Here is a 20,552-nt window from a genome sequence, read left to right as displayed (position 1 = left end):
TGCAAAGAAAATTAAACGGCAGAGTGGGTGTGAAATAACAACTCTTTATGAATCAGAGGTGTGTGTGTGTGTGTGTGTAGTGTTTCGGAATAGAAATTTTATAATAATGAAAATTTAATATAAATTACATTTCAACTGAATATTCAAATCACCAAAATGTCAAACCTACAAACAAAGTTGAATAATAATTAATTATCAGATAGATAAATATTTACAACTGAAGAACATTTAACCAACAGCAAAAGAACTGCATATTTTAGAAAATGAAAGTTGTGTATATACTTCTTAGATAACACACATACAGAGAAAATTTCTATTACCTTTTCTTCATTTCCACATTTGTCTGGTCCAAACATAATACTGTATGATGTTTTATCATGAAAGTTTTTTAAATCCAAACCTTCAACATGGGAGAGCAGTTTTAAATAAGCACCACCACATTCTTGCCCATTTTGGAAGCGAACCTCATACCTGAAAGATAGAGCAAACATACATTAATGCCTCTAGGACAAGGGTGTCTATCAATCTTATTTCATTTCAGGGTCCACATTTATGAGAGATAACTCAGAGGTCCCTTCCTTCTCATTTTCCTTCAAATGCAATCTTATGCTGAAAACACATGGTTATCAACACATGCATTGAATGGACTTTACTAAAACAAGAACCAAATCATGTTACTAGATCAGATCCTTCTTACATGATACATAGGCAAAGACTGGCGTATCATACCACATGTGGCTACAGACCATACTAAAGACAACTGGGACATATTTTGTAAGGTTTAGTCAAGAAACTTCCACAGAACACATTTGACACTCCCGTTTAAGAATACCAACTTTATGTGACAAAGGTTAATCTATATATATATATTAAAATTTCAAAGCATGTTTCAACACACACACATCTTATTTTAATCAGAAAAATACTTAAAATGCTTTTAATATGTTATAAGCCATTTCTTTTAAAAAAAATATCTTCAATACAAAATATACAAAGAATATACTAATTTTATGTTTCTGAACATGTGTGTGTTTGTTCATCATTTTGCAGTGGCCACAAGAATCTAACCTTTACAAAAAAAAAAAAAGAACATAATACTTTGATGCAAATAAAAGTAAACTGAATTTCGTATCTGTCTGTACATGTACACAATGTAATTTTACTTCTATACACTTTTATATTCTTCTACCTTAGACTCAAAAATCATCTGTAATATCCACCATACTACAAGAAAACACATTAAATCATGCAATGTCCATTACACAACAAGAAAATACATTAAATCACGTTTAGCCCTACATACTACAAAAAGAAATACATTAAATTATGTGAAGCCCATCACACTAGAAGAAAATACACTAAATCTTGCAATGCTTATCATGCAACAAGAAAATTTAATTAATTTTCCAAATATAATACGCATTTTTTTCACTCAATTTTTTTAGAAGTTAGGATATGTATACAGTCATAAGTTAGTTGTTTTTTTACAGCTAGTACAGACCATCTTTTCCAACACACATTGTGACCAATAATGCATACTTACTAGAAATGTTGCATTTTGATAGTATGTCTTATTAACTTCTCTCCATTTTCAAAGCATAAATGAAAAATGTCTCCTATTTTCAGTGTCTTTAAACATGATTTTTGAAATAGAATGATTAAGAAGTGTTGTAATTTTTGAGGTATATTTACATGCATACTTAGAAACTTTTGGAAATACAAAACTAATTATCACTACATTATGTTTGATAATCCAAACTATAAATCAATTTCAGTGAAACCTTCAAATCCTGAGTGCACATCACTGTCCTCAAATAGTTTGCACAACTTTCTACATAGCAAACACTAAGGCAAACTCACTTGTAGCGATTTTATGGATACTCTAAAATTTTGACAACGTTTATTTGTCGGCCACAATTTTAAAAATTGCAAGCACTACAGTGAACATGCAATTAGAGTTTATTTGGATACAATAACATTCTTGTCATCAAAATGTCACTTTAACCACAGTATTGCAAAAGTCTAGGTATGTATTACTTATGGTGACAGGCAAATTTGACTGTTTGTGAAAACTAGAGTACATATTATATTTGGAAGTATTTCCAGAAAATTATGGTAAAACATGTAACATCCATCATACTACTACTACTATAAAATACATTAAGTCATGTAATGTCCATCATACTGCTAGAACAGGCCTTAATAAATCCTGGGTGTCAGGTTGCCATGACAACTAAAAATTAAATCATGGCACCCAGTATTTTCTCCCATTTTATTCGTGCATAGGGCTGTGCTAAATCTAGAACAGTTCTGGACTCGTGTTCAACATTCATCATTTGCACTGGTTTACATTTTGCTTTATTTGGTATAGTAAAGTCTTGCTTATTTCAAACAGTCCCATATATTCCAGTGCTTGTTCATTTTATAGCACATCTTGTATGTATTAACATGTATGCACTTTTCAATACACAATGTATACACTACATAAATGATATATTAGATAAATCTAGCAGTAGGTGGCTGGTTGCTATACTTATAGTACATCTTTATGGGTGAGAGGTACTCATGCTCATTTTCATCATGTACGATATAGCAATCCACTGGGTGTTGTAGTTCATTTTTACATAGGTTCTTCTGGAAATAAGTGTATGATCTGTTTAGAAGTCTGTTATAGAGTGGTTGTATGTGAGCACAGTTATGTAAAAGGCAGGAACTCGTTGAACGTGGGACTTTGTATACACTTGCGAGTATCGAGTTCTGTAATTTTTGTTACTTTTATTATATTTGGTGCTATGTTAATCCACACCGGACATGCACACTCTATTACTGGGCATATGTATTGTTTTTATATCTTCAGTATGTTTTTGGGTGATGTGCCTGTATTATTTCCACACAGACCTCTAACCCGGTCGATTAATCTCCAAGTTTTATTTGTGATTTCATTTATATGTTTTTGCCAAGTTAATTTTGAATCATAGGTAAGGCCTAGGAATTTTGCTGATGTAGCTGTCTGGAGAACATTTCCATGAAGATAAGAGTTCTGGGATTTTTTAATGAGTTTCTTTAATTTTGCAAGTGTTTGTGTTTTTGGTAAATTAATTTTAATTATTTTCCTTTGGCAGTATTCTGCTATTTCATTTAGAGTGGGTTGTAAGTTAGCAGCTGGTATGGAGGGTGTTTGGGAACTTCCAGATTGCTACATTATCTGCAAATTGTGAGGTGTAACAGAAATTTGGATCAGTTAATGGCATGTCACTTATATACATGATTAAAAGGATGGGGCTAGTTACTCCTCCTTGAGGAACACCCACCTCAGGAGTAAAATATTCTGAGTAGGTACCCTGTACATTAACCTGACGTTTTCTATTTTCTAGGAAGTTGGATAACCAGCAAATAACACCTTGCAGCAGTTCCATCTGTAGCATCCAGAATCTTAGACCAGAGTGCCAGACTGTATCGAAAGCCTTCACTAGATCAAGCAAGTAAACCACAGTACATTTTTTAGTTGAAGCTATCTATTACAGTTTCAGTCAAACTAACAAAGTGTTCAGTTGCTTCTCAAAATTTTCTGAAACTGTTTTGTACCTCTGGTAATTTTGATTCCTAGATATGTGTTTAATCTATTACTTATTATAATTGATACTTGAAACAGTCAATACTTGGTGAAACTCTATAATTACAGAATTGAGGAAAAACAAGACAGTTGTTCATTCAGCGTGTTCTATATTTTGTGAGAAGGTTTTACATGTACCTCATCTTAAACAATTTCTTTGTTTTGTTGTCATTTGGTATGGTACAAGTGGATTTATCGATTTTGAATTTATGGCTTTCAATTTTTTAAACAACGTTTTAATCAACTTTGTTGTATAACCATTGTTAACAGCAATTTGTTTTATAGTTTTAATTCAGTTTCATAATCTTCAGATGACAAGTCTGTGTAACAAAAACCCTAAAAGTCTGCAAGATATTGGATGTTTTGAAGAAGTATGTATGATGGTGTCACTATAAGTCGGTTTTCTAAAGATGTTGAAGGAATGTTTGATATTCTTTATATCAATATCTAAGTCTAAAAAAATTAAAGTTTCACCAAATTCCATAGTAAATTTAATAAATTTGTTTTATGAATTTAGAAAAGTTACAAAAGTGTGTGTGTGTTCATGCATGCACACATAATAAAATCTGTAAATTAAGGAAAAAAGGTTCAACCTTTGCATCCTACCTTATTGAAACTAAACACCAATTTGATCCAGAAACAAAACTGCACAATTTTCCATATCTGTGGAAAGGGTAACCTAGACAGTCTGGAAATTTTAAAAATAAATAACAGTATAAAACAAACCCAGAAAAAAGTTCTAAACAACCAAATCAATATAAGCTCCTCCCTGTTTCTTACCCTACTTCTCTCTAGGTGAATGTCCAGGTCACTTCCATTTCTTTGTTTAAACATATATATATCATTTCATCCTATACATGATGATGCTTTTACTGGCAAAAAAAACCATGGTCGTGAATAAACAAGGTATTTGTGAAATGTACAATTGTCTTGTTTTTCTCAATTCTGTATTACATATTACTCGTTCTAAAATTTTTCCTACACAGCTGGTCAGGCTGATTGGTCTGTAGCTCTGTGGTTTATTTACTGGTTTCCCTTCCTTTAAATACATGATAATATTTGCTTGCTTCCAAGAAACGTTAGGTTAGGCACACCTAGCTCCTGAGTTTTTTAGCAGGCTCGTAGATCTGAAAATATTTGTCGAGGCCTATACTAGAAAATACATAAAATCATGTAATGCCTATTTAACTACAAAACATATAATAAAACCTTCTAAACACCACAGAGAATGGTGTGTATCTGTTGACCTTTCAGCTAACATCATTTTATACACAATTAGATATCAAGGTCAAGTTTTCAATTAGTCATGTGTTCTTAATTCTTTACCAGCCTTACTAAACTTCTATGCATTTTTTTTACATACTTTAAATCATTACAAGGGTACTAATATTAATAAACAATTTACCTTTCCCCTAATCCTTATCTTATTTACCCTAACAAACCATCAAAATATCCCACATACAAGGAATACCTAGTTTTCGATATCAGCCAACATCAGGTGTAGCTGCTGAGGGTTCTAATTCAAAAGCAATCTATTCTAAGTAAGCTAGAGATAGTTCAAGCAAAATATACAAGACAAGAGTAGCTTTAAAAAATGTAATAAAGCACATGTACAATTTGGAGATGCAAGTAAAAATATCATAAAGAGCTAAATGTATATACATTACAGTCTCTTGTATTTAATCATTGCTTCAATAAAAATAAAAACTAATAATTAAAGAAATCCATGAATAAAATACAATTTACACTATTTTAAGACTTCTTCGACAAATGTGAATAATGTATAACAGCAGATTTATTTATTATGTAGCCAAGTAAATTTCCAATTAAATGTTCATTTCTTATATTAATACTCTATTTTTTTTTTTGATATACAGAATGAAATCCCAATTATTACAACTTCCACCATGAATATGGCTCAAGAGGACAGCTTATTTATTACAAATAGCAAAGTTTCTACCCTCTTTTAGTGCAGTAGACATGTTCCATACTTCTTTACCTAATGGGTCTGCAAGAGTTTTAACAAGCAAAATACATTACATTGTCTTTTGAGAACAGTTACTATTCAACTCTACAGCCTAAGGTGTATGGTGTTACTCTAACAAGTAGACATGCCAAAAGCTACACATTGCTAGAAGTACAACAAAGTAATCTCTTAGTGATATTCATTTAATCTTTATATTAATTGTATCATTAAAAAAGAACAAAGGATAAAAGTAAAGTTTAGTTTTCAAAGTTAAGATGGCTATAGAATTAGATTTTGCTTTGGAAATTATATGACTCATAGTTTTTGTATATTAGATGCCTGGAAATGTTCTTAAAACATTTTTTTTTATTTGAAAAATGTCTGAAGCAGCCGGTCTAGTAAATAGTGTGTTGAAGTAAGGGCAATCTAAACGAGCAATAATTTGTAGAAGAATAAAAGTTATACAGTTTTCAACAATTAGTTCTTTCAGAATGTTAGTAGTTTGTCTTAAGTGCACCAGAATTACTCATGCTGTTGCTTTAATACAAAAGAAATTTTTAATTTAATGTAATAATAACACTTTTGCACTCATTTCACAGATTTAAATTATACCACTACAAAAATATTTATGATTTACTTTCAGCTCAAACATTTCCAATTAGATGAAACTAAAAAAAAAAAGAAATTGAAGAAAACTATGTTGACCTGGTGTTTTATCAGTTGTTAATGCCTTCAAATACAAAGCAATTGTTTTCAAAAGAACTTGGAGTTTTCTATGACTAATAATACAAAGTGTGAAAAATCATTAAGCAAATGAAGATTACATTTAACATTAAAATATTAAATTACAGAAAAGCAAGTATAGCATACTTACTGAAGAATGAAGGGTTTATCATCAAAAACAAATGCTTTATCCAACCTTGATGATATGGCATGATGATGAGCTTTAGACTTTAAAAAAAAAAAATTGAATTACATCTCACACTTAAACTGATATTTATGTTCTGCAAATTTTAATTCATTCAGTAAACATCTATTCAATGTTACCACACACACAGCCAACATGCAAGTCTACTTCTTTTCAACTTATGTGCTGTGACCACAGACATCTTCCATTACGTCAAACTGGCAATGGGAAAATTATTTTTTTTTAGACAAGAATCTCATAATAGATAGCTCAATTTTGGTGGTTTATATATATATATATGATAAATAAAATATTTTTTACATTTTTTATTATTATTAACATTTTAATGGGTTAAATTTGTATTTTAATAAATGAAATGATTTCCTTTTTTGACATCATAAAGAGGATACTAGTTATTCAAGGTCATTCAAAGTTTATAAACAACTTACTTTGAAATATTATTATTTAGTGATTCGTTCAGTATACAGGACTGGGAGGCAAAATTCAGATGGCTGGGCTTGCCTTAGTTTACCCATATTATATTTGAATAAGGTTGTCAAAGGAGGAAGATGGGTATTTAATTAATTGTTACCAAACTGTCAAGGTAGGAGTTTACAGTTCCAATTACCATCATTTTGTAAAAAGTGGAAGTCATACAAATGTAAAAATATAGGATGGTTTATTTCTATTTTAATTTTACCAGTTGCCTTTTATTTCAAAATATTAGGGGTGACTGCTTTTCCACAAATGGCTGCATACAGTGAAAAGCCGTAGGAACCGAGACGTTGTGGGTCAAAGCATTCACTCCTAACCCCTAATATGATCTTCCGTCATAGCTACCTGGTTTGACATTTGCATCATGTCTGATAGATGGAATATCTAATGCTTTAGGATGCTATGATCACAAACATTTTCCATTATGAGTTAGTTACTAATGACAAAGGCTGGCAATGGACAAGTTTTTTTTTTGCTTTTTTCGGTTAAAATCTCATAATAGACATCCCAGTTTTGTTTTTTTATATTAATGTCCTTCATTGTTCTATAGTGCTGATTTGACCACCTATGCACAGTTGATGTAATTTCTAATATTAGAACTATTTACTAGCTCATATGTGTGTAAACACACACACATATATAATCAACTTGGGACTGTGGCCATAATTCTGTGAATTACACAAGAATTAAAGTAATAATAAACTAAAATGTAATTTATATTACACATTTTTATAAGATATGATGTATCATGTACATACAAGAATTGTAAAGTTTCAGTTGAAGACTGAAAAGTACCACAAAGATTACTGATTTTTTAAACTTAATACAGGAATACTTCAAACAAAACAATAATTATCAATCTGTCTTAATGTGTGCAATCTACAGAGAATTAATCAAGCTTTATTAGAATGATATGCATATGCTAATGCAGTGGCATTCACTAGAGAAGTGAGGCATAGCACCACAGGTAATATTCTTAGCACCTATATGTTTGATTCAAAAAGAATTTGAGTATTCAACAGTGCAATTCTGCCAGGGATATACTTATAGCTGCACAGAAATCTCAATCTTTTCAAAGAAAGATTATCACATAATGAAATCAGTAAACAATTTAGACAAAAGGATACAGCATTTAAAGCAAAGAATCCTTTACTGTTCTCCAGAGAAACAAAACACATACACAACAAAGCATATAGGACAGCAACAGACTCCAAAACCACATCCCAAACCGATCCACTCATTACAACACCGTCATCCACAAAGTATAGGTTTAAAGTTAGGAAAGACAACCTTCCTAGCCAAAAAAAATTACTTTAAAGAAGCTGGGCATAGCTGCAGGCACTGTTAACAAGAAAATAAACAAGGTTTTAAGTTAACATTTTCCTAATCTGAAAATGTATCTCCAATAAATACCTCCTCACCCAGTTTAGCTAGCTTCCTCATTCGTCTGCCTAAAAGATTTACAAGTAGCCTTGAAGCAACTCTCACCTCATTTTACATTTTTATGTGAACTGCACTGGTGCATGATGTTATCATGTGACAAAAGCCATCCACCAATAGGAGGGCGACACAACCTCCATGAACAGCAACTCCCCCATGCACTTAGGATAACTTCATTCTTTAACGAGGTAAGACATAAATGTGCACTGAAATGAGAACACAAGCATCCAAACACTTATACAAAAGTGGCCAGCAAGCCAAGACATGTAGTGTGGTTGGTGCATATACACACCGTACCTTGAGTTACAATCAATACCTGCTCAAAGAAAATAACAGGAAAAGTGTTATAAAAGCAAAATTACAAATAAGAAAACTTATGAAATTCATTGCTACTATGTAACAAAGCTGAATTTATGTGAAAACATACCTTCATTGCTAGACCCAAATCTCCAATAAGTCCATTCTTTTCAGCTTCCTCTACTGCCCATTTTCCTATGAAAATATATCAAACTTATTAAAAACTATAAAATTACTATACAACTTACAGTAATTACGTCTATGGTGGAAATATATCCTAACCCAAAAACTTGATAAATGTTCACCCTTTGTTCATTTGTGATAAACAGTTCTTGAAAATAAATTTCTAACTGTGAAAAATTTAAAAAAAAAATAGATAAAAAACAAAATCAAGGACACAAGACAATAAACGAATAGTTACGGCAAAGGTTGCTTTGAGGGAGGGTGAGAAAAGAAAGTGTTGGGTTTACGTGGGCACACAGTAGTAAAAACTTAGGGCTATAAAAGTAGGTTCAGTTTCATTCAGGTAGCAGCCTAATAGATTTGAGCCTTTAGCAGCTTTACTACAATGATGATCCAAAGGTCTATGTAGTAGGGAAACTCTTTCACCAAGTATTCTTATTATAAAGTTATTTGTAATGAGAAATGTAAAACTAGGACTAGGATTAGATTGCCAAGTGCTAAAGAAATGAACATCAGTGTGTTGACTGTTTAGTTACCGGTACCATGGAACCATCACTTTTCTTTTGTGAATGTTGGAAACTGTAAATCAGAAGACAAGACGAACTGATTAATACATATAAAGAACTCCTTCAGAGGATTAGGGATAGAAATAGAAGTGTGGACCTTTCAGAAATGCTCCTTCAGTGTAAATGCAAATTAATTATGTAACAGATCTAAGGCTTAAATGAAAGATTATCAGGATTATGCTTAGAGCAACTGGTTGGAACTGTAGTATTTAGGGAAGGGTGAATTATATGCTTTAGATGGGCTCAACTCAAGCAGATTAGGTAGTAGAATGTTAGGGGAAGCTCTGAATATATTTATTAAAGATAGTTCAACCTAAATATAAATAATGGACAGGAAGCTTAGGAATATTATTATAAACAATTTCATATGATAACTAAGGCAAGGAAGAAACTGCAAGAAAGTTGACAAAGATACAGAAATGATCGTCTCAAAACTTACAGGACTATTGAAAAATTGGACTAGAAAACAAATAAGATAAATCTTGACATCCAGTTTTTAACATAATGCAAAACCCAGTCATTAACTCTGAAGTTTCTTCAGTCCAAACTCGCTAATAGAAACCTTCAAAACTCAAAAGCATACTATACTTGTTAAAAGCATTTACTTGATGAAGAACTTATATAGGAACACTGACACAAATATCCTCTCTCATCTAATCTGAATTCATCTATAACATCACTTTCCAACTTCACATCCTGGCTGAACTTCAACCACCTTTTGAATCTTATCAACCAAAGTAATGAGAATAAAATTGCTAGACACAAACACATACAGAATGTTAAACTATGGAAACTTTCTAGCAACATAACTTGCAGCAACATCACTTTAAGTGACAATCGGAAAAATGCACTAGCCAAAGGACTGAACTTCTCCATACCCTCCTCAAAACTCAATTATGCCAATTACCTCTATCTCTGGGAATTCTTGCACTGGAAAATAAAATCTTTACCTATTTTTACCAAGAATTCTTCTTAACAAGCAAGAAAACTATTTACTACTAAGTTAAAATACCTAGCACTCACCACCTTCTATAACTATAACACACATAGGATATCCTCAAATCTGAAGAATTGGCAGCTATCAAAGAACTCTACCAAAACAAAAATATCCTCATCACCCGACCAGACAAAGGAAACAGAGTTGTTATTCTCAACAAAGTTGACTATGTTAAGAAAATGCTTGACATTATTAATGACCACAACAAGTTCAAACTTATAAACAAAGAACCATTAACCCATACTTTAAAACTTGAAGGGAAAACTCGGAGATTTCTTAGAAATCTAAGCAAAATAAATAATTCTGATTATGTTAACAGCCATTTATATCCTACAGGCTCCCAACCTGGAGTATTACATGGCCTGCCGAAAGTTCACAAACCAGACATCCTCCTCCAACCAATACTTTTCATCTTATACACTCACAATTATAACTTAGCTAAATTCCTTGTACCCATCTTAAAACCTTTTACTAGGAACAAATTTACAACACCTAACTCTTTCCAATTTTCCAGAGAAATCAATGAACTCTCCCCCTACCCCCTAAAAATCATGTGATGGCAAGCTTCAATATTACTTTTTTTTTAATAATATTTCCCTGGACAAAACTATTAGTATTGCACTGTCTAATCTCTGTGCTAAAAACATTCTTTTTAATGAACTTTCTAAATCTGATTTCAAATCTATGCTTGAATTCTCGACTAAAGACTCCATTTTCTTCTTTAACAATACTCTATATGAGCAGATAGATGGCATTGCTATGGGCTCCCCCCCTGGGTCCTATGCTTGCTAACATTTTTCTATGTCACCACAAACAGAACTGGGTGATAACTGTCCTTTAAGCTTCAAACCTGTTCACTACAGAAGGTATGTTGATGATACGTTCCTTATTTTCCTCCATACTGATCATATCCAATGCTTTCTTGTCCATCTTAATTCACAAAACCCTTCTATACACTTTACTCATGAAATTGAGACAAATAACATTCTTTTCTAGATGTTCTTGTTAACCATTATGCTAACAGCTTTTCAACTTCTGTCTATCATAAAAATACATTTTCTGGCCTTTTCACTCAGTTTGACAGTTTTATACCCTTCTCTTTCAAATGCAATCTTATTCTCTGTTTACTAAATAGGGCCTACAAACTTTCCTCATCCTATCTAGCCCTTCACAAAGAAATTACCTTCATACAAAGCATTTTCTTTCAAAATGGCCAAACTAAGCATTTTTTAGAGAAAATAACTTCCTCTTTCTTAAATTACTTGTTTCTCAAACGACCTAAGATACCCACTGTACCAAAGAGCTCCCTTATCACAAAAAGAGTTGAAAAAATTATGAATTTTTTACTGTCCCCAAACTGACTTGAAAGTTATTATGAAACCTAATTTCAGACTAAAAAACATTTTCTGCTACAAAGATAGTTGACTGCCTACTGTTCACATCTCATCAATTTATACACGTGCGGAGACTTTAAGGCCTCCTATATTGGTGAACACATGGCTTATCTACAAAGACTGGAAAAAAGGTTACAAACCATTCCAACTTGCTATCAACTTTAAAATTCTCTCAACAGCCAAGCATGATCCTGAACTTCTTATAAAAGAAACATTATACATAATTCTTCTTCCATCCCTAAATAATTCACAGTCTTCACTTGATTTAAACCCATTTTAATTTAACTATTTTATTTGTGCCACATTTTCTCCTGTTATAATTTGTATATTCAAATTGTTTACTTCTTATGTATATCATATTTGTAATTACAAATATTGTTTGTTTGTTTGTTTTGTACTTCTAGATTACTGATGATGGAATTTTGATGATTCCAAAATGTTTAATAAATGCTTCCTATTATTATGTTCGTGCTGTGTTTTAATATGAAAAGTTAAATAATAATTTTAAGGATAATAGAAACAAAATGGATGAATTCAGGAATCAGGTTGAAACTGAAGACTATGATATAATAGGAATTACTGAAAGTTGGCAAAAATCAGAAAAACACTGTTAAATTGAATTCTTTTGAAACTGAAAGTTACAAGTTACTCATTAGTGACTTACTCTTAAAAAGGGTTGGATAGCTCTTTATACAGATGTATAAAGATTACAATTAGGGGTTTCAAGGTCAAAGTTTTCAACTTGTAATTGATATATACCACATAATAATCAGACAGATGATGTCGATATTTCTTTTGACATTCTTTGAAAAGATTACTGTATATGTAGATGAGGGTAAAGGTGTAGATTTGGTGTATCTGAATATTAAGAAAACATTTGACAAGGTTCCACAAAAAAAGGCTTATAAAAAAATTATCTCTATAGGTGTGGGGGGATAAGTTAGCAAATTGGATAGAAGAGTGGCTGGATGGAAAAAAGCAGAGGGTTGTTACAAATAGAGTTCAGTCAAACGGGATCAATGTTACAAATGGGGTACCTCAGGACTCAGTCTTAGGACCTTTGCTCATTTTGATTTACATCAATGACGGAATAGTCAATAAATTATTTAAATTTGCAGATGATATTATGGTCTTGGATGTTGCTATCTGTGAAGAGGATGGTGCTGATTTACAAAAGGATTTAGATCATTTAGTGAGTTCGGCAAATAAATAGTAGATGGGTTTAAATTATAATAAAAGCAAGATAATGTATGTGGGTTATCATAATTTGAATTATAAATATAATTTGGATGGGAGTAAACATAACAATGTTATGAAGGAAAGGGACCTTGGTGTAATAGTCGATGAGTCTCTAAAGCCATCCAAGCAGTGTGCTAGCGCTAGTGGTAGGGCAAATAGGATTTTAGGTTGTATCTACAGAAATATTGAATACAAGTGTAAAGAGGTTATAATTCTATTGTACAGGTCACTGGTTAGGCCACATTTGAAATATTGTGTTCAGTCTTGGGCTCTGTACCTTAGGAAAGACATTGAATTGTTCGAAAGGGTTCAGAGAAGGGTTATTAGAATGGTGCCTGGGATGGAGTGGTTGTCATATGAGGAGAGGCTGAAATCTCTCAAATTGTTTTCTCTTGAAAAAAGAAGAGTTTGAGGTGTTTACAACTGTAACGGGAATTGATAGTGTTGATGAATCATCTTTTCTTGATATTTAACAGTGAGAACAGAAGGACTAGGGGACACAAATATAAATTTTGGCAAGACAGGAGTCATCTTCAGCTAAGACTATGAGCTGCTCATGTGCGTGCCTCGAGAATTATTGTCATTTCCGCTACAAAGTATAGTGCAAAAGTATTTGTATGCTGCCTTACATCCTGAAAATGTCTAGCATGGTCAATTGTTTATATTTATTTTATGTTTGTAGTGTTGGGTGTGAATACCAAAAGATATTGACACAGCAGGTGAATAATTGTATCTTTTTTAAGTCTGGCAATAGTTTAAAAATACAGTTGATTTAAGCATCTAAATCTGACAGAATAAGTGAATGAATATTGGAGAGAAATTGCTGCTGAAGTAAAATTTTATTTCTAGTTAAAGGATAGAAACTAAAAACTGCTGTTTATACAGTTGTATTTCATGTTTGGATCAAAGTCAGCTTGGAAAAGCCAACTTCAGCAGTTATAGTGCACAGCAGTGAGAAGCAAGTAATGTTTAAAAACAGTATTTTCATTTATTTTTCAATAGATATTCTAAACTTCAGAAACATTTAAAGACAGAACAATAGCTCTGAACTTTCCTTTTTGTTACACATACATAGGTGTTAAAGCAATTACCTCAATTTGAGTGCTATGGTGGCTGCTGAAATCAAAAGAGAAGTCAATGACTTATAGTTGCCAACAGGCCAAGTAACACTTTAAGTGATGCAGTAACCCACATGAAGTACATTCTACGAAACTTCTGCTGCAGCAGTTCAATTGTAGCCAGCTAGTTTAAGGGCTGCAACTGTTGTTGTTGTTTCTTTTTTGTTGTTTCTTTTCATATTGGGTGCTGTTCCCATGATACCTGAGAAACAGGCAATTTGCTTGCAAGGAGAACAGTACTCAATCATTGTCAGCAACATGCTGGTGATATAGAGTATGTGTTGAGAGTAGGATAGTTTCATCCATTTGTTAATCTTTTATCCATCCCTTCTACTGATTGTGTAAGTTAACTTCTCTCAATCTTTATACTTTACTTTAATTTTGTCTTCTCAGCCTAGAAGCCATGTAGAACAATTGTATGTGAAAATTAGTTGTGTTCATCAAACTTGTAGTTTCTTTGTTTCTGCAGTGTTCTCAAAATAGTATTCCACTCAGTCAAATCTTTGAACTTCTTGTTATTTAGGGGTAGTTTACCAGTGTGCCATTATTCCTCTACACTAGGAATACCACACATTCATATTCTCAATAGCTCCCTCCAAAATGAGATGTATGCTAGTTTGTTTTTGTTTTGTTTTTTTACTTAACTTTTGCTATGTTTTACATACTACAATGATTTTCACAGAAAATTGTTAAATACACTTTTATTCCTGGAAAAATTATTTGGGTACAAGGTAATTTTAACATAAAAATATATATGAAAACTTTGCAGACACTTGAGCATAAAGTAACACATAACACTTACCACTATACTTTGCAACAACTTCTGCATCATCTTTCTTTGCTTCAGAGATTATCCACCTGTAAAAAAAAATCAAAAACTTCTTATCTTTGTTTAACAACACTAAGTTCCAAAGCCGAAACAATGATCACAAATCAATAAAACCACTAAATGCAAGGCTATGTAACAAAAAATAAATCACCTAACAAGACTGATCATATTTTAAGCTTGACTGCATGACATTCCAGAGTTGAGTTTAACCTGACATTTAGAAACTTAGTACTCTCGTCATTTTTAATTGTCATATTCCTAAAAACATTATTGCAATGTCATACTTTTTTGTGATTAATAGCTACAAGTTTTGTAAATACACAAAAAATAAACAAATAAATATGCTCTGCCAAGTTATTTTAAATTCCTGAACATTAAGTATCCAAGACAATCTTTCAATTTTTCCTAGACAAAATCTTCAATTCCTGGACCTCCAATTCAATCCTTGACAACTGGGAAACCTAGGCTCACTCAGCATTTACTTCTATATTAAGCATATAAACTGTTAACAATTCTAAAATTTAGCCTCTCAATAAAGAAAAAATTAAAACTTAATTAATAGAAAATAGAGAGAATCCAAATTGTTGTATTCTTTTGAACAAACCATAAGCATTATTTACCATTATTTCCTGAAGACAGCACTAGAATGAAAGTACGCCGGAATATTATTGCAATTTATCTTCTATTACATAATAAGCATGACTAACATAAAGATAAGAGGAAAAAAAAAAATCAAAATGCAATTTAATCACAGTTAGAAGCAGGAAAAGCAAACAATCACAAAGCTTTCTCCAATAAAAATCAACTACAAAGACAACATTTTGTGAGATAGTGAATTCTACCTTTATTTTGTTATGGTTTTGTTTACCATTCATTTATTATTCCTTTTAACATTTGATTCAACTATGAATGTTAAGTTATATTAAACTGCTATCTCACCTTCTACCTAGGAGAACATTGAATTTGAGTAAGTTTGCATTATGAAACTGACACAAGCTTCCCCTAGCAGTGAAATACAGATATAAATGTTGTGAAAGCTTATGTAAATTAGCTAGTCAGATGAGATGTAACCTCTTAGTCTAACCACCAAATAAAAACCCTTTCTTCATCTTAAACGAGTTAGTTCATGAGACATAGTTAGAATGAATTAATACTGATTGTTGCTCAATGTTGTTATTGATCTCGAGAAGTGTTTAAATTTTGGGATGGTGTGTTTTTTCTTCATCTGGTTCCTTTTCCTAATTCCTTCATTTATTAATATTAATAACATTGATACTTATGTTGTTTTGTTTATTAACGTTTGTATCCAACCCTGACCAGGCACAAATTTACCAACTGTTTTTTTTTTTTAATTTTGATATCCTGTGTTTAATTCAACCCTGTAGCAGTGTTTTGTTTCTGTCCATAATGTTTGCACAGGACACCTAAAAAACCCTTCAAATTGTGCAGTTCATGTATAATAATTTCTGAATGAAAATAAGTGCATAATAGCACATTAACCACATCATATCTGGTATATCTAGTGCCAATGAGGCCATTTGTGCAATACCAGCTAGGAATCTTCAGACTGGCTGGAATGCAACAGACATAAAATTGATTGAGATGCTATTTATAATATTAAATTGCTTGAACAACAATTGTTTTGGTATGAACTGGATTAAGTTGACAAAAATGCAATTTTTATCAATTTTATTTAAGACATTACACATCAAACTTAGGGTATGGAATTCTTAACATTGTATTTTTTTTTAACCAAATTGTTTATTATTATTATTATCATATATTATAATGCTCAATTATATGCCCTCTTAAATAGAGTGAAGCAAGTGACATTTTAAAATTCTGGAAAAGCAGAAAAAACATGGTCTGGGCTTGGTAAGCAACTAAAATTCTAGCAAGTACTAGTCTGGAGAGTTGAAAATTAAGTTATGATGAGGCACTTCAGTAATATTAGTTCTACTGACAATTCTTTTTATGCTTAAGATACACAAAAATTAGACATTAATTATATGATTAGGAAGTTCTTAGTAATCATCTTTTCGTAAAAATTACTTTTAGATATCTTTAATGACCACACAAGTTTCATTCTATTTTCCCAAGCCTACAACTGTTGCTTATAATGCTTGGAGATGGCTTGAATGGGTAATGAAGAAAAACTTTAGTACAAGTTTAACATAACTGCATATATTCAAGGTTTTGTTATGATCAGGTACCTGATGATGACAAAACTTTGTCAAAACGTTGTACATTTGCTGTTATGTTAAACTTGTATTAGAGTTTTCTTCATTACCTATTCAAGCCATCTCCAAGCATTATTAGTCTCAAAGTGATTCCTCATCATCGAATATGTTGCTTAGCATCAGTTATCATAAAGTTAAAAAAAATTATTGTTTTAAAGGGAAAAAAAAAATATATGAGATAACATCAATATGTAATCCAGGCTATTTTCTAAATATGTTGCCTTTGTATGTACCTTAAGGTCATTACATACATTTTCCAGCAAGTATTCAGAGAAAGTTATTTGCACATGCATTCAGTTTATGGCACCCTGCTTCTGCACACTAAGTTACTAAGATAAATGTTTGATTCACCTCTTTTCAAACGTCTCGGGATCATCAAAATGTTCTGCTATATACACATTACCAATAGGCTTGGGAGTGGTATAGGGAATTTTTTCTATCACAGTTCCTGCTGCAGAGTTCTAAAAAAAAATCAGGTGGTCACTAACAAATGAAAGTTATAATATTTGCATTTTGAAAATAATAAAGTGACTAAATGTACACACACACACACACACACACACACACACACACATATATATATATATATATATATATATAGAAGGTCCATTACAGAAACTAAAATGGTAAGCTCTTTAATTATCTGCTTCTCTTACAACTTAAGCATTTGGAAAACAAAATATTCTCAACAGTTTCATAAACAGTTTGGCTTGCCTTACAAATTTGTTGATGTTTCTAATTTTTATCATGTTGTACACTTCAACTTCCAGAGAGTCTTTAATACTGGAGCTCACAAGAAAACAGTTAGCAAGATACTTATGTTTTAAATTTAGTGAAATGGTTAAGAAGCAGATACATACCTGGATTAGTGGAAAACAATTAGAAAATTGACATATAACTAGTGATTTTCAATAAAGTTTTAGAGTAGGGTTTTCTTGCTTTACCAATTATAATTTGAACAAAGCCTCTGCTTTTCTGGGATAAATACATTCCAACTGATATTGTATACCTTGACTTTCAGAAAGCCATTAATAAGTGATTGATTAGTAAATTTGATTCTTTATACAAGACTTGCAAGACCTCATTAACAGTTGTGTATAAAACTGCAAACTTATTATTATACCAAAAATATCATCATAGTAGAAAGAGTACAGAGACATACTAGTATAAAAATTCCTAGTTTAAGAAGCCTAGACTTTTGGACTTGTTCTTTCTTGCTGAAAACCTAAAGAAGGTCTTGATTTGGGTATCCATAATTGTTAGGAAATTGGATAGACTCCCTATGGGTGGTCTGTCTGAGTAGTGAAACAGTTGGAATATGAATATGAATATTATGGGTAATAGGTTTAACCTTAGAACCCCAGATGTAAACTTGTTCTTCAGCAAAATAATTTTTGGTTAGTTTTAAACACGGTGGAATGGTATGCTTGATGACATGTATAGCATTAATTTGAACTATTTAAAAATTCTTCTAGGTACATATGTGGACTTCATGTTTTGGTTTCTTGTCTTTGTGGGTAAGATTTGACTTCCAGTAGGCCAAATGGTCTTTTTAACTTGATATTTTGTTTTGTTTCATAAAATAAAAAATACTATGATAATTAATGAATGAAACTATTTATAATAATTTACCTTTTCTGCTCCTACTTTGACTTCATTATCATCTGCTCTAGTACTAAATGTGTGTACGATCAAGACTGATACCACCACAAACACCAAACTTAGCTTCATCCTACTGAAAATAAAAGTACATTTGAACAATACATGAACATTTTCTATTTTTACTTACATTCAATTTTCATATTAACAACTATTATTGAAAATCATTTTTATATTAACATTTTTATTAATGTAACTTACATTGTGTTAAAGAACCAGATTTTATGGGTAACCTTTACTTAGCATTACCAAAAGAAGAATGATCTCCATTCTTGTATACCATATGAGCAAGTGATACATTTATAATATTCATATAAATTGTGTGACTATAAAGTAAAGGGTCCAAAATTATATTTCATATTTTGAAATTTAATAATTAAATAACTAAAGAAATACAACCATGTAGTTTTCAACATCTTGTAGCCAAACTCAAACAGTTTTTACTGTCATGTTTTTTTTTTTTTCACTCCTGCATAATGGCAACCATGCAAGAAAAGGTTGGTTGGTGTTTAATGGCGCAAAGCAACTAGGCTATCTGCACCAAAAAAACAGTAAAAGTAAGTTGTAATAAAATGTAAATATAAAGCGAGTTAAAACCAAAATATGTCCAAAGAACAGATAAAAGAATTAAATAAAATTAAAAGGACCAAGTATGCTTAACAAATTGAAAATACAATCAATGACACTGTCCAACGTCAAGGATAAACCCTTGCAAAACACATGTCTAAAATGGTGCTGCTGCTCATGGTCGTAACGACAGCATGACAGTAAAATGTGGGCTAGTGTGACTTAAGTGTCACAAAGGCTACACATTGGTGGGTCAATACCAGATAAAAGAAAACGATGAGTTAAAAAACTGTGAACAATGCATAGCCTTGCCAGGACAACTTCCTTGTTCCGATCCTTATGGAAGCAAGATGGCCAAAGAGCAACAGAAGGTTTGATCTGGAAAAGCTTGTTATGATTTTGCTCACCCCAAGTCGAGTGGCAACTGACACGAAGCCACGCCTTGAATACAGGACTATAGTTTATGTATGGGACAGGCACAACTATAATGGCACCAGAGTAGACGGACTTAGCTGCGGTGTTAGCGAGCTCATTCATGCAAATGTCAACGTGGCCAGGTATCCAGAAAAACTGGATGAAAAAAATGGAAGATAGAGAAAAATGGGCCAGTTTTTGTTGTTGAATATCAATGAGAACAGGGTGAGAACTAATGTTAAGTGACTCTAGGGCCAGTAGAGAGATAAGAGAATCAGTATAAATAGTACAATCACTGTACTGAATAGCTTCTACATGATTCAGGGCAAGAGAAATAGCATACAACTCAGCAGTGAACACATAAACTGTAGAGGGGATCCTGCAAGCAACTACCGAGCCACAGCAAACCATGGCAGAGCCTACAGAGTCACCCAATTTTGAACTATCTGTGTAAATAGGAAGAGAAGAATGGCTCGAAAGATGTTCAGCAAAAAGAAGATGGTACTTCCAATCAGGATTATCTGCCTTCCTCAGATGACTTAAGGAAAGTTCACAGGCAGGGATGGTAATAAGCCATGGCGGAATGGGCTGATCATTGGGGACAGCAATGTCATCCCATGCCAGACCC

At 32.1% G+C, this 20,552-nt stretch overlaps 1 protein-coding gene across 1 annotated transcript in view; it reads right to left on the bottom strand.

Moving 5' to 3' along the window:
* Window positions 1-337: 337 nt before the first annotated feature.
* LOC106457650 (calmegin-like) overlaps window positions 338-20,552 on the bottom strand; it is a 27,537-nt gene continuing 7,322 nt past the window's right edge. Inside the window, exons 2-8 of the mRNA XM_022383648.1 lie at window positions 18,917-19,019; window positions 17,636-17,745; window positions 15,018-15,073; window positions 8,849-8,913; window positions 6,454-6,530; window positions 4,220-4,301; window positions 338-471 (exon numbers count right to left, since the gene is read on the bottom strand). Coding sequence (XP_022239356.1) covers window positions 466-471; window positions 4,220-4,301; window positions 6,454-6,530; window positions 8,849-8,913; window positions 15,018-15,073; window positions 17,636-17,745; window positions 18,917-19,015 — 495 coding nt within the window. The 5' untranslated portion in view covers window positions 19,016-19,019 and the 3' untranslated portion in view covers window positions 338-465. The remainder of the gene's footprint in view (window positions 472-4,219; window positions 4,302-6,453; window positions 6,531-8,848; window positions 8,914-15,017; window positions 15,074-17,635; window positions 17,746-18,916; window positions 19,020-20,552) is intronic.

The sequence above is a fragment of the Limulus polyphemus genome, unplaced genomic scaffold, assembly GCF_000517525.1.
Source record: "Limulus polyphemus unplaced genomic scaffold, Limulus_polyphemus-2.1.2 Scaffold356, whole genome shotgun sequence".
NCBI classification, from domain to species: domain Eukaryota; kingdom Metazoa; phylum Arthropoda; class Merostomata; order Xiphosura; family Limulidae; genus Limulus; species Limulus polyphemus.
The sequence above is the reverse complement of the archived record's forward strand: the minus strand, read 5'-3'. Positions and strand labels throughout refer to the sequence as shown.